A 12,027-nucleotide genomic window follows, 5' to 3' on the forward strand; every position below is an offset into this window, starting at 1 on the left:
TCCCCCTACCCACCCCTAGAACCCCGACCCTCTATGACCTTCCTATCCCTAGCTACAGCCCCTTTTCCAAAGCCCCGACCCCTTCCTTGAGCCTCACACCCCCACCACCCACATCCCCCTAGCCACTCTCTCTAGCCAACCTTCGAACCCCGACCCTCTACGACCTTCCTATCCCTAGCTATGGGGCCCCTTTTCCGTAGCCCCGTCCCTTTCCCTAACCACGCCCCTTCCCACCATCCACACCCCCTAGCCACTCCCCCTACCCACCCCTCGAATCCTGACTCGCTATCAACTTCCTATCCCTAGCTACGGCCCATTTTCCCTAGCTTCACCCCTTTCCCTCACCATGCCCCTCCCACCACTCGCAACCTCCCCCTAGCTATCCCTCAAAACCCAACTCTCTACGGCATTCCTATCCCTAGCTATGGCCCCTTTTACCTAGCCCCACCCCCCTTCTTTGATGGAACGGACGGACATGCGGCCACAGTGACCTTGAAATTTGACTTTTGTCCACCAAAATCTAACCAGTTCATCCTTGAATACAAGTGGATGTGTGAGCCAAATTTGAAGACATCCCCTCAAGGCGTTCCTGACAGATCACATTAAATCACCAGGAAGTACTGATGACTGCACACAGCACATGTGCCTTAAGCCCTCGTTCACACCATATGCCGAAGCTACGCTGAAGCAACGCAGCGTCACGGAGGCAGCTTGATTTTAGCATCCTTGTTAACAGGCGAGACCAATCACATAAGCCACACGCCACGCCATGCTGAAGCCACGCTGAAGCGACACTGCAGCAATAGTTTCAGCTTCTGCTCCATTTTCCAAGCGTGCAGCATGCTGCACCCCAGCAGCCAAGCATGAATTCATTGCAAGTTGTGAGCGGGGGGAGGGCAGGGCTGAGCGAGGCGCTGAGAAAAAGAGACTCCTTCTGGTGTGAACGGCAAGGCTCCTGCTTGAAGCTTCCATGAAGCGCTGCTTCAGCGCTGCTTCTGAGTAGCACCTTGTGTGAACCGAGCGCCAGGCAAATGCGGAAAGTAACTTTGGTTCTGCCACGTTAGTTCTGGCTATGGATTTACTTTGAAAATGACCGTTTCCCATGAATTTGGATGATTTCATCACATGGTGAGTACACGAATCACAACATGTACATGTGAGTGTTTCTTACACTGTTGGAATGTGTATCTTTGGTGACTGAACGGGGGTAGGCTTGTGTACCGTTTACTACCATTCAGCTGCTAAGCTCACTATAGCGGGAGGGGTGAAATGCACTTTCTAATGCACGCACAGAGGAGAGAAAGGCATCTACGTTCTAGTTTTACTATTGGGAATATGGCAAAGAGGCTAATCTCCCAAAATGTTGGTGTATCCCTTTAACTAAGCATTATTTATCTGCCCGACAAGCTAGCATCGTATGGTTGGTACCAATGGATGCCTCTTCTAGTTTCATAATGATATGAGGGCATGCGCGATTATACGTTGGTGCACTGGCTGCACGTGCAACCCCTAGTGGCCAGATGTTTTTTTTTGTTTTTTTTACCTTTTATTTATACAGGGGGAGTCTCACTGAGAGCAATGCTCTCTTTTTCAGGAGTGCCCTGTTCAGAATGTGTTGTCATATCCTACTATAGCATTCAGTGTCTCCTATACAGTTATCTATTTGTGGAGGTACACCACAATAGATTTTGAGCACCACAAATAGATTTTGACTGCCACATATTAATTTCAAGTAGTTGACTGCAAACACCTGCTTTAGGAGCCCACTAGATGGTGCTCTGAGGCCCACCAGTGGGCCACGGTTCAGTGGTTGGGAAACACTATCATGCAGATAGAATAGGCTATATAAGGAGACAATTATTTTTTCATCACTGTAAAGCCACAGCATAGTGAAGAGGATATTAATGTGATGTGTGTAGTTCTTCATATCTACTAGCCTCTTCATTTTGCTCTCAGAGTGCCCCAGATTAATGCTTTTTATTTTAAAATTTAGGTATAGAATCGCCTATGTATGAGGGTCTTCACTAGCTTTAAAAACGAGCCCGCTCGAGCCTCTGAAAGACAGTAATGCGGAAGGATTTTTATTTTTTTTATTTTTTTATGAGCTTGTCAAATCATGGTGGGGCGGTGGGCCAAAACAAACTGTATGTACACCTGCAGGCCCCGAGGTGACCTCCTCCAACTCCAAGTGGAATGGACCCGTGACAGGGTTACCACTTACCAGTCTCCCTGTCTACGTTTGTAGCGAAAATAATATGCTCAGACTGGCGGCTAGTTTGGTCACTAAAAGTTCACCCTTGGGTGTTGCCAGAGTATCTACACTATAATGCCAGCAGTGTCTGTCTCTCTGTCCTTCGCGTATCTCGAGAACCGAGCGAGTGAGCGAGTGAGTGTGAGTGTGTGTGTGTGTGTGTGTGTGTGTGTGTGTGTGTGTGTGTGTGTGTGTGTGTGTGTCTTCCGCATATCTCGAGAACCGTTCGTCCGATCTACTGCACACAGTTGGCGCATGTATTGCTGGGCAGCCGTGGACGCAGTAGCGCAGTAGCGATCGATGCGAACGGGCTCTGCACTATAGTGACCTTAAATCACCTCACCTCCTCGCTTCTGTGTGTGTGTGCATGATGCGTGTGTCTGTCTGTGCGTGAGAGAGAGAGAGAGAGAGAGAGAGAGAGAGAGAGAGAGAGAGAGAGAGAGAGAGAGAGAGAGAGAGACAGAGACAGAGAGAGATGGAGGGCGATATTCTTTTGTGGGCTGATTATTGCTGGTTGCATGCACTGCTACAAAGTTCTCACGATTCACAGCCCACTGAGGCCTGCTCAAGGGATTTTGAAGGCAAATACAGACATTGTTGGTGTAGACTTTAATGCACTGGCTGTTTTTCATGAATAATAGACTCACCGATAGCGAGCACACTCAATCCAACGAGAAAACCTCGGTGCAGGGCCAAAATAGACTGATTAAAAAAGAGAACAGGCTAGCACACTAACATGTCCTTCCAAAAGTTTGTCATCTGGGACAGACAGCAGCAACGGACATTTCAGCCAAAAGGCCTTCTGCAATGTTGTGCTGCGTAAGGCGGAAAAAATCCTCTATCCACCTTATTTTTGAATGCCCCACTGTAAAAAAGAATCGTGGGTACAAGGTCCGGTTTAACGTGACTCATTGTTGCCGCTTGCCATTTCCTTTGTTATACTCTGGCTGCAGACCCGAATTATAAACCGGAAGCTGGAGTCCGTTATAAAAGTTATAAATATAGTCACGTTATAAACAACTAACCAACGCTGGAGGTCCGTATGGAAACTCGAAATGTGTGTTACTCGAAATGGTTAAAAGTTAAATCAATTTGGTGGCGTTTTACTGCCATGTAACATAGCTAGCTAGCCGCTAACATTAGCCACAGTTAGTAGCCGACTACCCACAATGCATTACGTTATCCCAGCACCCGAACGACACGGCTGTAGAGCAGAATGGCTCTGCTGTAAAAGGGTAAAATCCTCATAGACGTTTTTTTTTGTCAGGGGCTGGGGGGTTATCTAAATTGGTTACACCGGAAATAGAACCCATACTTAACGTAAGGCAAAATGGCCGCCGGAAGCACTTTCAATTATTCAAAAAAGGACAATGTATGACCACCGGTAGGAGAAAAGGGTATAAAACAATGTTACAAAAATAAAGTATTGTGTTTACAAATAATACTCTTATTATGAACATTACGTCAAAGGTATAATATAACAAAGAAAAGCATAAAAAAATAGCCCACAGTCAAAAATACTTATTATTATTCTCATCATACTCATGATCACACTGTGCACCAAGAACATCTCTATATAAAAAAAACCTGACCTGCAGCTGGTTAAGCAATTAGGAGAGAAGTATAGACCTAGGCCTGTTCCCTGTACAATAGATACACTAAGAAAATTAGAAAAACTATAAATAGAATTTTAACATATCTAGAGGAAACACCCTAATAATAATAACTCCTCATTGAGGCCTTTGGGATGTTCTGTTTGCAGGGTGTGTATCCAGAAAGCGTCTCTTTGCAACAGAGCCCTGACCCTGTCCCCCCTCTTTTCAAAGGTCCAACAGCTTCAAGACCCTGGAACCTAAAGGGAGTTCAAATGCCTCGTCAATGAGGACTTTTCATCCTTGTTTCTAATGCTACTTTTGTGTTCAGAGAAGCGGACTTTCATCTCTCTTATGGTTTTACCCACATAACAAAGGCCACAAAAGATAAACAACAAACTTGGTCTTACAAGAAATCCTACTCTTGATAAAAAAATAAAAAATAACTTTTTTTCCAGTGTGGATTGAGAAAAGACTAGCCTCTGATCATGCCATTACAATGAACACAATTCTCTTTGTTGTTCATTGTTCATTGTTCTCTTTTTTAATGAATGGCAGGTCACATCCTGTATTTTATCAATTTAACTTTTTTCTTCTTCAAAAGTTTGTGACTCTCAGAACAAGGCGAATCAATTCTCAAAGGCACAGCGTGGGAGTCTGGACATTATATGTGTCCATTTGGTAAACTTGCTCTACATTTTACTATATTATAATAAGCTTTGGTTATGCAATCAGTGCTTCACAAATGTATTGTGTTATGTAGTTGGGTGAAGACTTCAAACTGGCCAAATTTTGCCTAGTTTTAAATCTTCCGTTTGGCTGCCAAACAGGCGCCCTTTCCCCAAACAAGACATTTTTATTCAATTAGGCTCCCACCAATTCCAAGCAGCTGACCATGTTGAATACCAATGGGAAAGCTTACTCTGCTGTAGAAAGGATCACAATGTACCTCTTGTAAACGGGGAGGAGTGGTGTATCCATGATTTTTCTACTTGATATTCAACTGATAGCCTCCACAGCAGCCTTATACTCTTCACAAACATACGCATGCACTTTACTGTAGATATAATGCTGCACTGCCTGTGTTTCACATTAACTGCAGTGTTTTGATGAAACAATCTCGCATGATGTGGCATCTGGAGCGTATTCACTTCAGAGCCAGGCAGGATCAATGTATCCCAGCAACAAACAAATCCAAATTTGCCTGAACAAAGATCTAATAAACAAAGACAAGACAAATAAAAGTCAATTTTCTGTTGTTGTTTTTTTGGATGAATAATGAAGGTAATCTAGCTGTCCTGACACCGTCTGTCTCTGTCTCCCCATGCAGTCTGCCTCTCACATTGTGGTCTTGAGTCCCACTGCTGCCTTCTGCTTGAGCCCTACTTTGTCTCTTTCTTTTGTTCTTGATTTCAAGTTCATTTTGCAGCCACTCACTACTGTATATAGTAGCCTATATAAAATGAAAACATGTAAACATGTAAACTAGACAATCTGGGCTACTGGGCTAAGAAATACACAAATTAACAGCAGCATCAAGCTTGCTAGCAATAGTCAATTCAGTCCAAGTTTCAATTAGCTACACCGATTCAATGATGCCTACTGTAGATGCTAAGAAATAATTGCAGGATAGCAATATGTGATATATTGCCACGTTTAACTAATGGCTGCAACATTATTTATTAAACTAACCGATACCGATCACAGGTCTCGCTGGATCTTTGTCCTCATGCTCTGTGATTCTGTTGATAGCTCAGCTGTGTCGGGCAAGACATTTCTCAAAATGACAGTGATCACATGCTCACGCGAGAAGGACAGAGACAGGGACACTGTGCAAACAATCTCATTTGTGTTTTGCACTTGCTCCAATAGTTTTGCTTGTATTGCTACAATTTATTAATTATTATGAAAAAAAAGATAAAATAATGTTTTGAGAGCCCCCCCCCCCCCCCACACACACACACACACGTGCCTACAAAGAGGAGGAGGAAAAACATGCATGAACTAGATTTTTGTTATTATTTATTTATTTGGTTGAAGTACACAAGTTAGATTGAGTGGTTATTGATCTTTTTTATGATATCACTTCATGCCTTTGGAGGAAGTAGAGTTCCAGATGTCGTCTCCTTCCCTCTGCACCAGCAAGGTACCATCATCGGTCAGGTGGAGGCGGCACATGTTGCATTTCTCAGACTTGCTGGAGTTTGTGTGCCAGCAGGGTTTGTCAGCGTTGGAGTACATGACCAGGTTGCAGTCGTGCTGCATGCAGATGCGATGACCACCACATCCTGCAGTGTCTGAGGACCACATGGGCTTCCAGCCATAAAGCACAAAGTTACCGTCCTCCTGCACACACAGAGACACTTAACCGTTATGCACCTGTGCACATATAAGCTCACCAATCAAACAAAAACAAGAACAAAGAACAAAAAACCACCACTGCCTTTCATTTTACATGGATGATGAGTGCACATGCATGCATCTTGATGAGCACTAGCAGTAAAACTACAAGTACACTGTTCAGATCTCCTGATCCTCTGAGTTCCTCACCTCAAAGATGGCCTTCCACTCCCGGTTGTTGGACATGATGTAGTCTCCCTTGCGGAGCTCATCATTTTTGGACAAGTAGTTCCTGCTCATGATTCTGAAAGTTTAAAAAAGAGAGAGAGAAAAAGAGAAAAAACACTGTGACGTTCTATCCATCTAAAATGCGGATTCTAAAATACGTTGCAAAACATGTTTGGGCCTTGGTGTGCCATTTCATTCGTGCTGCACCAGTGACTCATACTGAATAAAATAATTTTTGTTTTTATTTTGGAGTCAAATATTTCCTCACATATAACATCACAATTTACAATTGACTGATTATCAGCTTTAATTTATACCCATTATGAGCCCGAATGCACAATTATAAAGCTCAGTCCTACAAACCAGATCATAACATTATATTGCTGCATTTTAGAAGTCCAGCTACACCGTTTAATACATGAATCTATCATTCAATATAGAAGTGTACATTACTTACAGGCTTGAAAGTCCAGCACAGTGCAGCAGAGGTGGATGAAGTGAAATTCAGTCTAATCTCCCTTCTTTATATTATCTGGGCCGGGGTGGAGAGGGAGGGAGGAAGGGAGAGAGGGAGGGAGGGAGAGAGAGAGAGAGAGAGAGAGAGAGAGAGAGAGAGAGAGAGAGAGAGAGAGAGAGAGAGAGGGGCGGGGTGGGGGGGGTGGGTTGGGTGGAGGGAGGCCCTTTGGGGAGCCCTTTGATCATGACAATTAGCCATCCTCATCTGAATCTGCATGTTAATTGGACTGGAGGACAATATGTTTCATTCCACATTCATTTTTCAATAGACGTTTCACAAAATCTGTATAAAAAGGTTTTACTTGGTCAAACCAAGCAATTTGGCTACTACCAGAATGGATAATCAAGTTCCATCATTGGTCGGCCATGGAACGTGTTGAGACATGCGCCTACCAGAAAGGGCAGGACAGGCCTCAGTAGCCTGCCTGAGACAGTGCTGCCTGCCTGCCCAAACGGTGGAACCTCCGCCATGGGAGGCGGACGCCGTAGCGAGGAGGCTGTCTGTCGCTACAGCATCTCTTGAGCCATGAGCCATGAGGTTTACTGGGTGATTCTCTGGATCGAGTGCCCTTTAATTCCTCCAGACTTACTTCAAAGACTTTGAATTAGGGGCGTCCGGGTAGTGTAGCGGGAGATTCCCTGCCTACCAACACAAGGGTGGCAGGCTCGCGTCCCCATGTTACCTCCGGCTTGGTCGGGCATCCATACAGGCACAATTGGCTGTGTCTGTGGGTGGGAAGCCGGATTGAGGGTATGTGTCCTGCTCGCTGCACTAGCGCCTCCCCTGGTCGGTCGGGGCGCCTGTTCAGGGCAGAAGGGAACTGGTGGGAATAGCTTGATGCTCCCACGTGCTACGTCGTGCCGGTGAAACTCCCCGCTGTCAGGTGAAAAGAAGCAGCTGGCAACGGCGCATGTCTTTGAGGAAGCATTGTGCTAGTCTGCGGCTCTCCCCAAATCGGCAGAGGTTGGGGCAGTGACCGGGGCAGCATGGGGAAATTGCTCAAGTACAATTGGAGAGAAAAATAGGGGGGAATCAGAAAAAAAGATGAAAGGAAACCACATGAAGCCATCAATTAATAGAACCAGGTGTCTTTGCATATAATGCAAAATATTGATTATTATTAGTTTTGTTTTACACTAGGCTCGCGCGCTTGATTCCTAGGCTGTGCGGCCGCTGCAAGGCCTCGCTCGCCCTGCAGCTCGCTGAGCTGGCCCTGCAGCTGCTTGTTTTGATTCAATCAACACCTTTCCCAGGTACCCAGCTAAAACTGGCACATCTGCAGCAATGTTGATTGATGTGCATTGTCCGTGTACAACTAAACTAATAAACTAAACTAAACAATTTCTATGATCACTGATGATGTCACAATGCCTATGACATCATCAGTACCTATGACATCATCAGTGATGTCATAAGATGAATTTGCTCTTATGCCATCACTATGACATCATCAGTGCCTATGACATCATCGGTGATGTCATAAGATGATTTTGCTCTTATGACCTCACCTATGAGCCTACACTAATGACTGCAGGAGTAGACTGCCAAATAACTTTACCCTGAAATTCTCAGATGACACTGTCATAGTCAGCCTGCTGAGGGGGGCTGAACGCCCCGAGGGTTATTTCGGTGAGATCAGCAACTTCAATGACTGGAGTGAACTCAGTCATCTCATGTTAAACCCAAACAAAACTAAAGAGATGATCTTCGATCCAAAATGTGTCTGCACCCATGACCCAGTGGTCTTGGGTGGAACACAAATTGAGCAGGTGGTATCATACAAATACTTAGGTATCCAGATGGACAATCAGCTGAAATGGAATGTCCATGTGGATCACCTATGTGCCAAATTGGCACAACGTTTGCACTTTCTGCGCAGACTCAGGCTCTTTGGTGTGAGCAAGAAAGTCATGTCCACTTTCTATGATGCAGTGCTAGGTAACATTATCAGATATGGCATGGCTGCCTGGTTCGGGACACTCTCTGTCCAGCTCAAATCCAAAATAGTAAAAATGGAAAAAACTGCCATGAAGGTAATTGGTAGAAAAGACTCACCTTCTCTTCAGGTAATTTTTGAGAAAGCAGTGCTCAGCCTGGCAAATAGGGTGCTGTCTGATCCTTCACACATTCTGACTTCAGAGTACGAGCTGCTACCTTCAGGCAGATGCTATAGGGCGATTCGTTGCAAGAGCAACAGGTTTAAGTTTTCTTTTCTTCCCACTTCTATTGGTCTACTGAACAATCATCACATTGTTCATAGCACTTAGTGGAGTTAGACTTTTATGATGGTTATTGTACATCTGCATTGCTCTTAATTGTGATACTTTTATTACCATACTGGTGATTGTGCACTTATATTCCGGTCCTACGATGTACTATTGTATTGTTACTTGGTGTGACCTGTGATTAGTACTCATGAATATGCTTCTACTTCTACTACTCCCTACTATGGTTAAGCTGACTCTAGGTCAGCTATACCTACAGTGTGAGTGACTGTTGCTTCAATTGAATGTACAAACGCCGCTATTATGTGTCGTCTGTATCTGTTTTAAAAACGCTTATGTGAACTATTGAACTTTGCCCAAGACAAATTTCCCTCGGGACAATAAATTATATCTCATCTCATCTCATCTCATGACATCATCAGTGGGACAAAGCTTGAAACAGAGAACACAGAGAACAGAGAGATTTCCCACTTTCTCCTGTTATATATACTGTATATAGATAGATGGGTTGTCTAAGTAGTAGATTACCCCCCCCCCCTCCAAAAAAAGACCCAAAAGGCACCCCTCTCAGAGAATCACCCATGCTCACTGCACTGCACTACCCACTGGCTACCGTTACACATTATTTAGTTGCCGTAACTGTCCCTGTTTGGGCACTACTTGCAGCGCGTTTGATCATATCCCTGTAGCCCACACCAGCCCAGGGAAGCAGAACTACAAGTGTCATGCTAACGTTATGCTATCCAGGAGTAGGCTATGTCTACCTCCCCAAAGCCAGTAGTCTCGCTTGCCAGATTACCTCTGTTTCACGCTGTACCAGCACCAGAGAGTCTGGATCCTACTCTCACTCTTGTCTTTACAACCATCCACCGAAAGTACCAAGCAGGCCTGCTTTATTGCACATTCCAAATCTTTGTCCAAATTTACCATTTTCAGCATGTACAGTAGCAACGCTAGTTTTCTAGCGTTGTTTCACAGTGGCAGAGGCGACACGGTCATGGAGCGGAAAGGGATTTCCCTTCGCTCCGACTGAAACGGTCAGAGCCAATGGCAGAGCTTAGACCCGCAGCCTGCTTCCTGTGAGTCAACTACAAAGCCAGCAACAGGCTACTGACTGCAGTTACCATAATGGACACTGGTGTCAATGAGATTCAAAAATTTAAAGTGTAGATTGTGTCCCTTTTGAGAAAAAAACATAATAATGCTGTCTTGGGCTAACCTGACGCTGCCAGATGGACGGTTTAGCTTCACATTACGTTTCACCAGGGCCGGAACTAGGCATGGGCAGGGGTGGGCTAAGCCCACCCAGAAATGAGTCTTGCCCAGCCAATTAAAAGTTAGGAAAATAGTAATACTCTTCTTTTCAGGGCGGACGATTCTCCGCAACCGTAGATCGTAGCGTGGGTGGTGGCGTTGGATTCGGAGCGGAAAAATACATAGGGTCATTTTAGGCATCGCAATCTGACCTTCCCTTTCCCAGAAAATGTGTAGTTTGTGAATGCTGTGATGCTAGTGAAAGGGTTCATGATGTATCGGTTTCTCATACTAAAGCCCTGTGCTGCCTCTGCCTCTAGCCAGGGCCGGCCCTAGGCATAAGCAAAATAAGCAACTGCTTAGGGCCCCCACCTGCTTAGGGCCCCCAAGAACACTTGATTCTTCTCAATATATTATATTTGAATATTAATCATACAAAAACATAATATTGTGTTGTACAGACGGGCTAGTTAATGCTAGTGTTTTAATTAATTTCCACTGCCTCCGTCAGAGCTGGTGTTACAATGAAAAGAGAAGATGGGAACAACAGAAAGACAAAGGTGTTATGTATGCGCCACGTCCTGACCACACAGTTCCATGGTTCCACCATTTTCACAAAGCTTGATCTCCGCCAAGGCTATCTTCAGGTCCCGTTGCACCCCGACAGCCGGAACCTCACAGCCTTTGTCACACACGTCGGTGTGTTTCGCTACACGAGGATGCCCTTTGGCCTCAGCTCCGCCCCTAGCTGCTTCCAGAAAATCATGGCCACCGTGTTCGCGGGCATTCCCGGCGTGGTGATCTACTTGGACGACATCGTGGTGCACGGCCCGACACCTTCAGTCCATGACGAGCGCCTTGGCCGGGTGCTCCGCGCCCTCGCCAGTCAGAACCTCACATTGAACGGGGACAAGTGTGTCTTGGCTGCCCTGGAGATCGAGTTTGTGGGGTTCCGCGTGACCGCCGAAGGTCTCCAACCACTGCAGTGTAACGTGGAGGCCGTGCTGCGCCTTCCGGAGCCATCAGGCCCTGTTCAGGTGTCCTCATTCCTGGGGATGATGGCTTATTATCTGCGGTTCCTCCCCCAGTTTTCAGCTACCACGGCCCCGCTGCGCGAGCTGTTGAGGAAGGACACGCCATGGCTCTGGACTGCTGCCTGCTCGGACGCTGTCCAGCGCCTAAAAGTCCAGATCACCTCCCCACCGGTGCTTGCACACTTCGACCCTACATGCCCCACGCTCGTGACCGGCGATGCCTCCAGCACAGCCATGGGGGCCGTGTTGTCTCAGCTTCATGGTGGCGTAGAGCGGCCCATCGCCTTTGCCTCACGGGCCCTCTCTGAAGCGGAACGCAAGTACTCTGTGGGGGAGCGGGAGGCCCTGGCGTGCATCTGGGCATCAGAGCGCTGGCATATGTACTTGTATGGCAGGTCATATACGCTGCGGACAGACCACCAGGCACTCGCAGCCCTGCTCGCAACGTCCGGCACGGGGCACAGACCGTTGAGGCTCCACCGCTGGTCGGAAAGGCTCCAGCAGTATAACTACACCCTGCAATTCACTCCAGGTCGGGAGAACGTGGTGGCGGATCTGCTGTCACGGGCCATCCCCTGCTCATCAC

The 12,027-nt window shown here is 46.2% G+C and overlaps 1 protein-coding gene across 1 annotated transcript; it reads right to left on the bottom strand.

Moving 5' to 3' along the window:
* Positions 1-5,881: 5,881 nt before the first annotated feature.
* LOC310795791 (B-type lectin plumieribetin-like) lies at positions 5,882-6,895 on the bottom strand. Its single transcript, XM_083657878.1, has 3 exons — positions 6,869-6,895; positions 6,394-6,487; positions 5,882-6,189 (listed from the first exon to the last, which is right to left on the bottom strand). The coding sequence occupies exons 2-3, from the start codon at positions 6,481-6,483 to the stop codon at positions 5,926-5,928; spliced, it is 354 nt and encodes a 117-aa protein (XP_083514004.1). The 5' UTR covers positions 6,484-6,487; positions 6,869-6,895; the 3' UTR covers positions 5,882-5,925.
* Positions 6,896-12,027: the final 5,132 nt, after the last annotated feature.

This window comes from Poromitra crassiceps (assembly GCF_964638095.1).
Source record: "Poromitra crassiceps genome assembly, chromosome: 2".
Lineage (NCBI taxonomy): Eukaryota > Metazoa > Chordata > Actinopteri > Beryciformes > Melamphaidae > Poromitra > Poromitra crassiceps.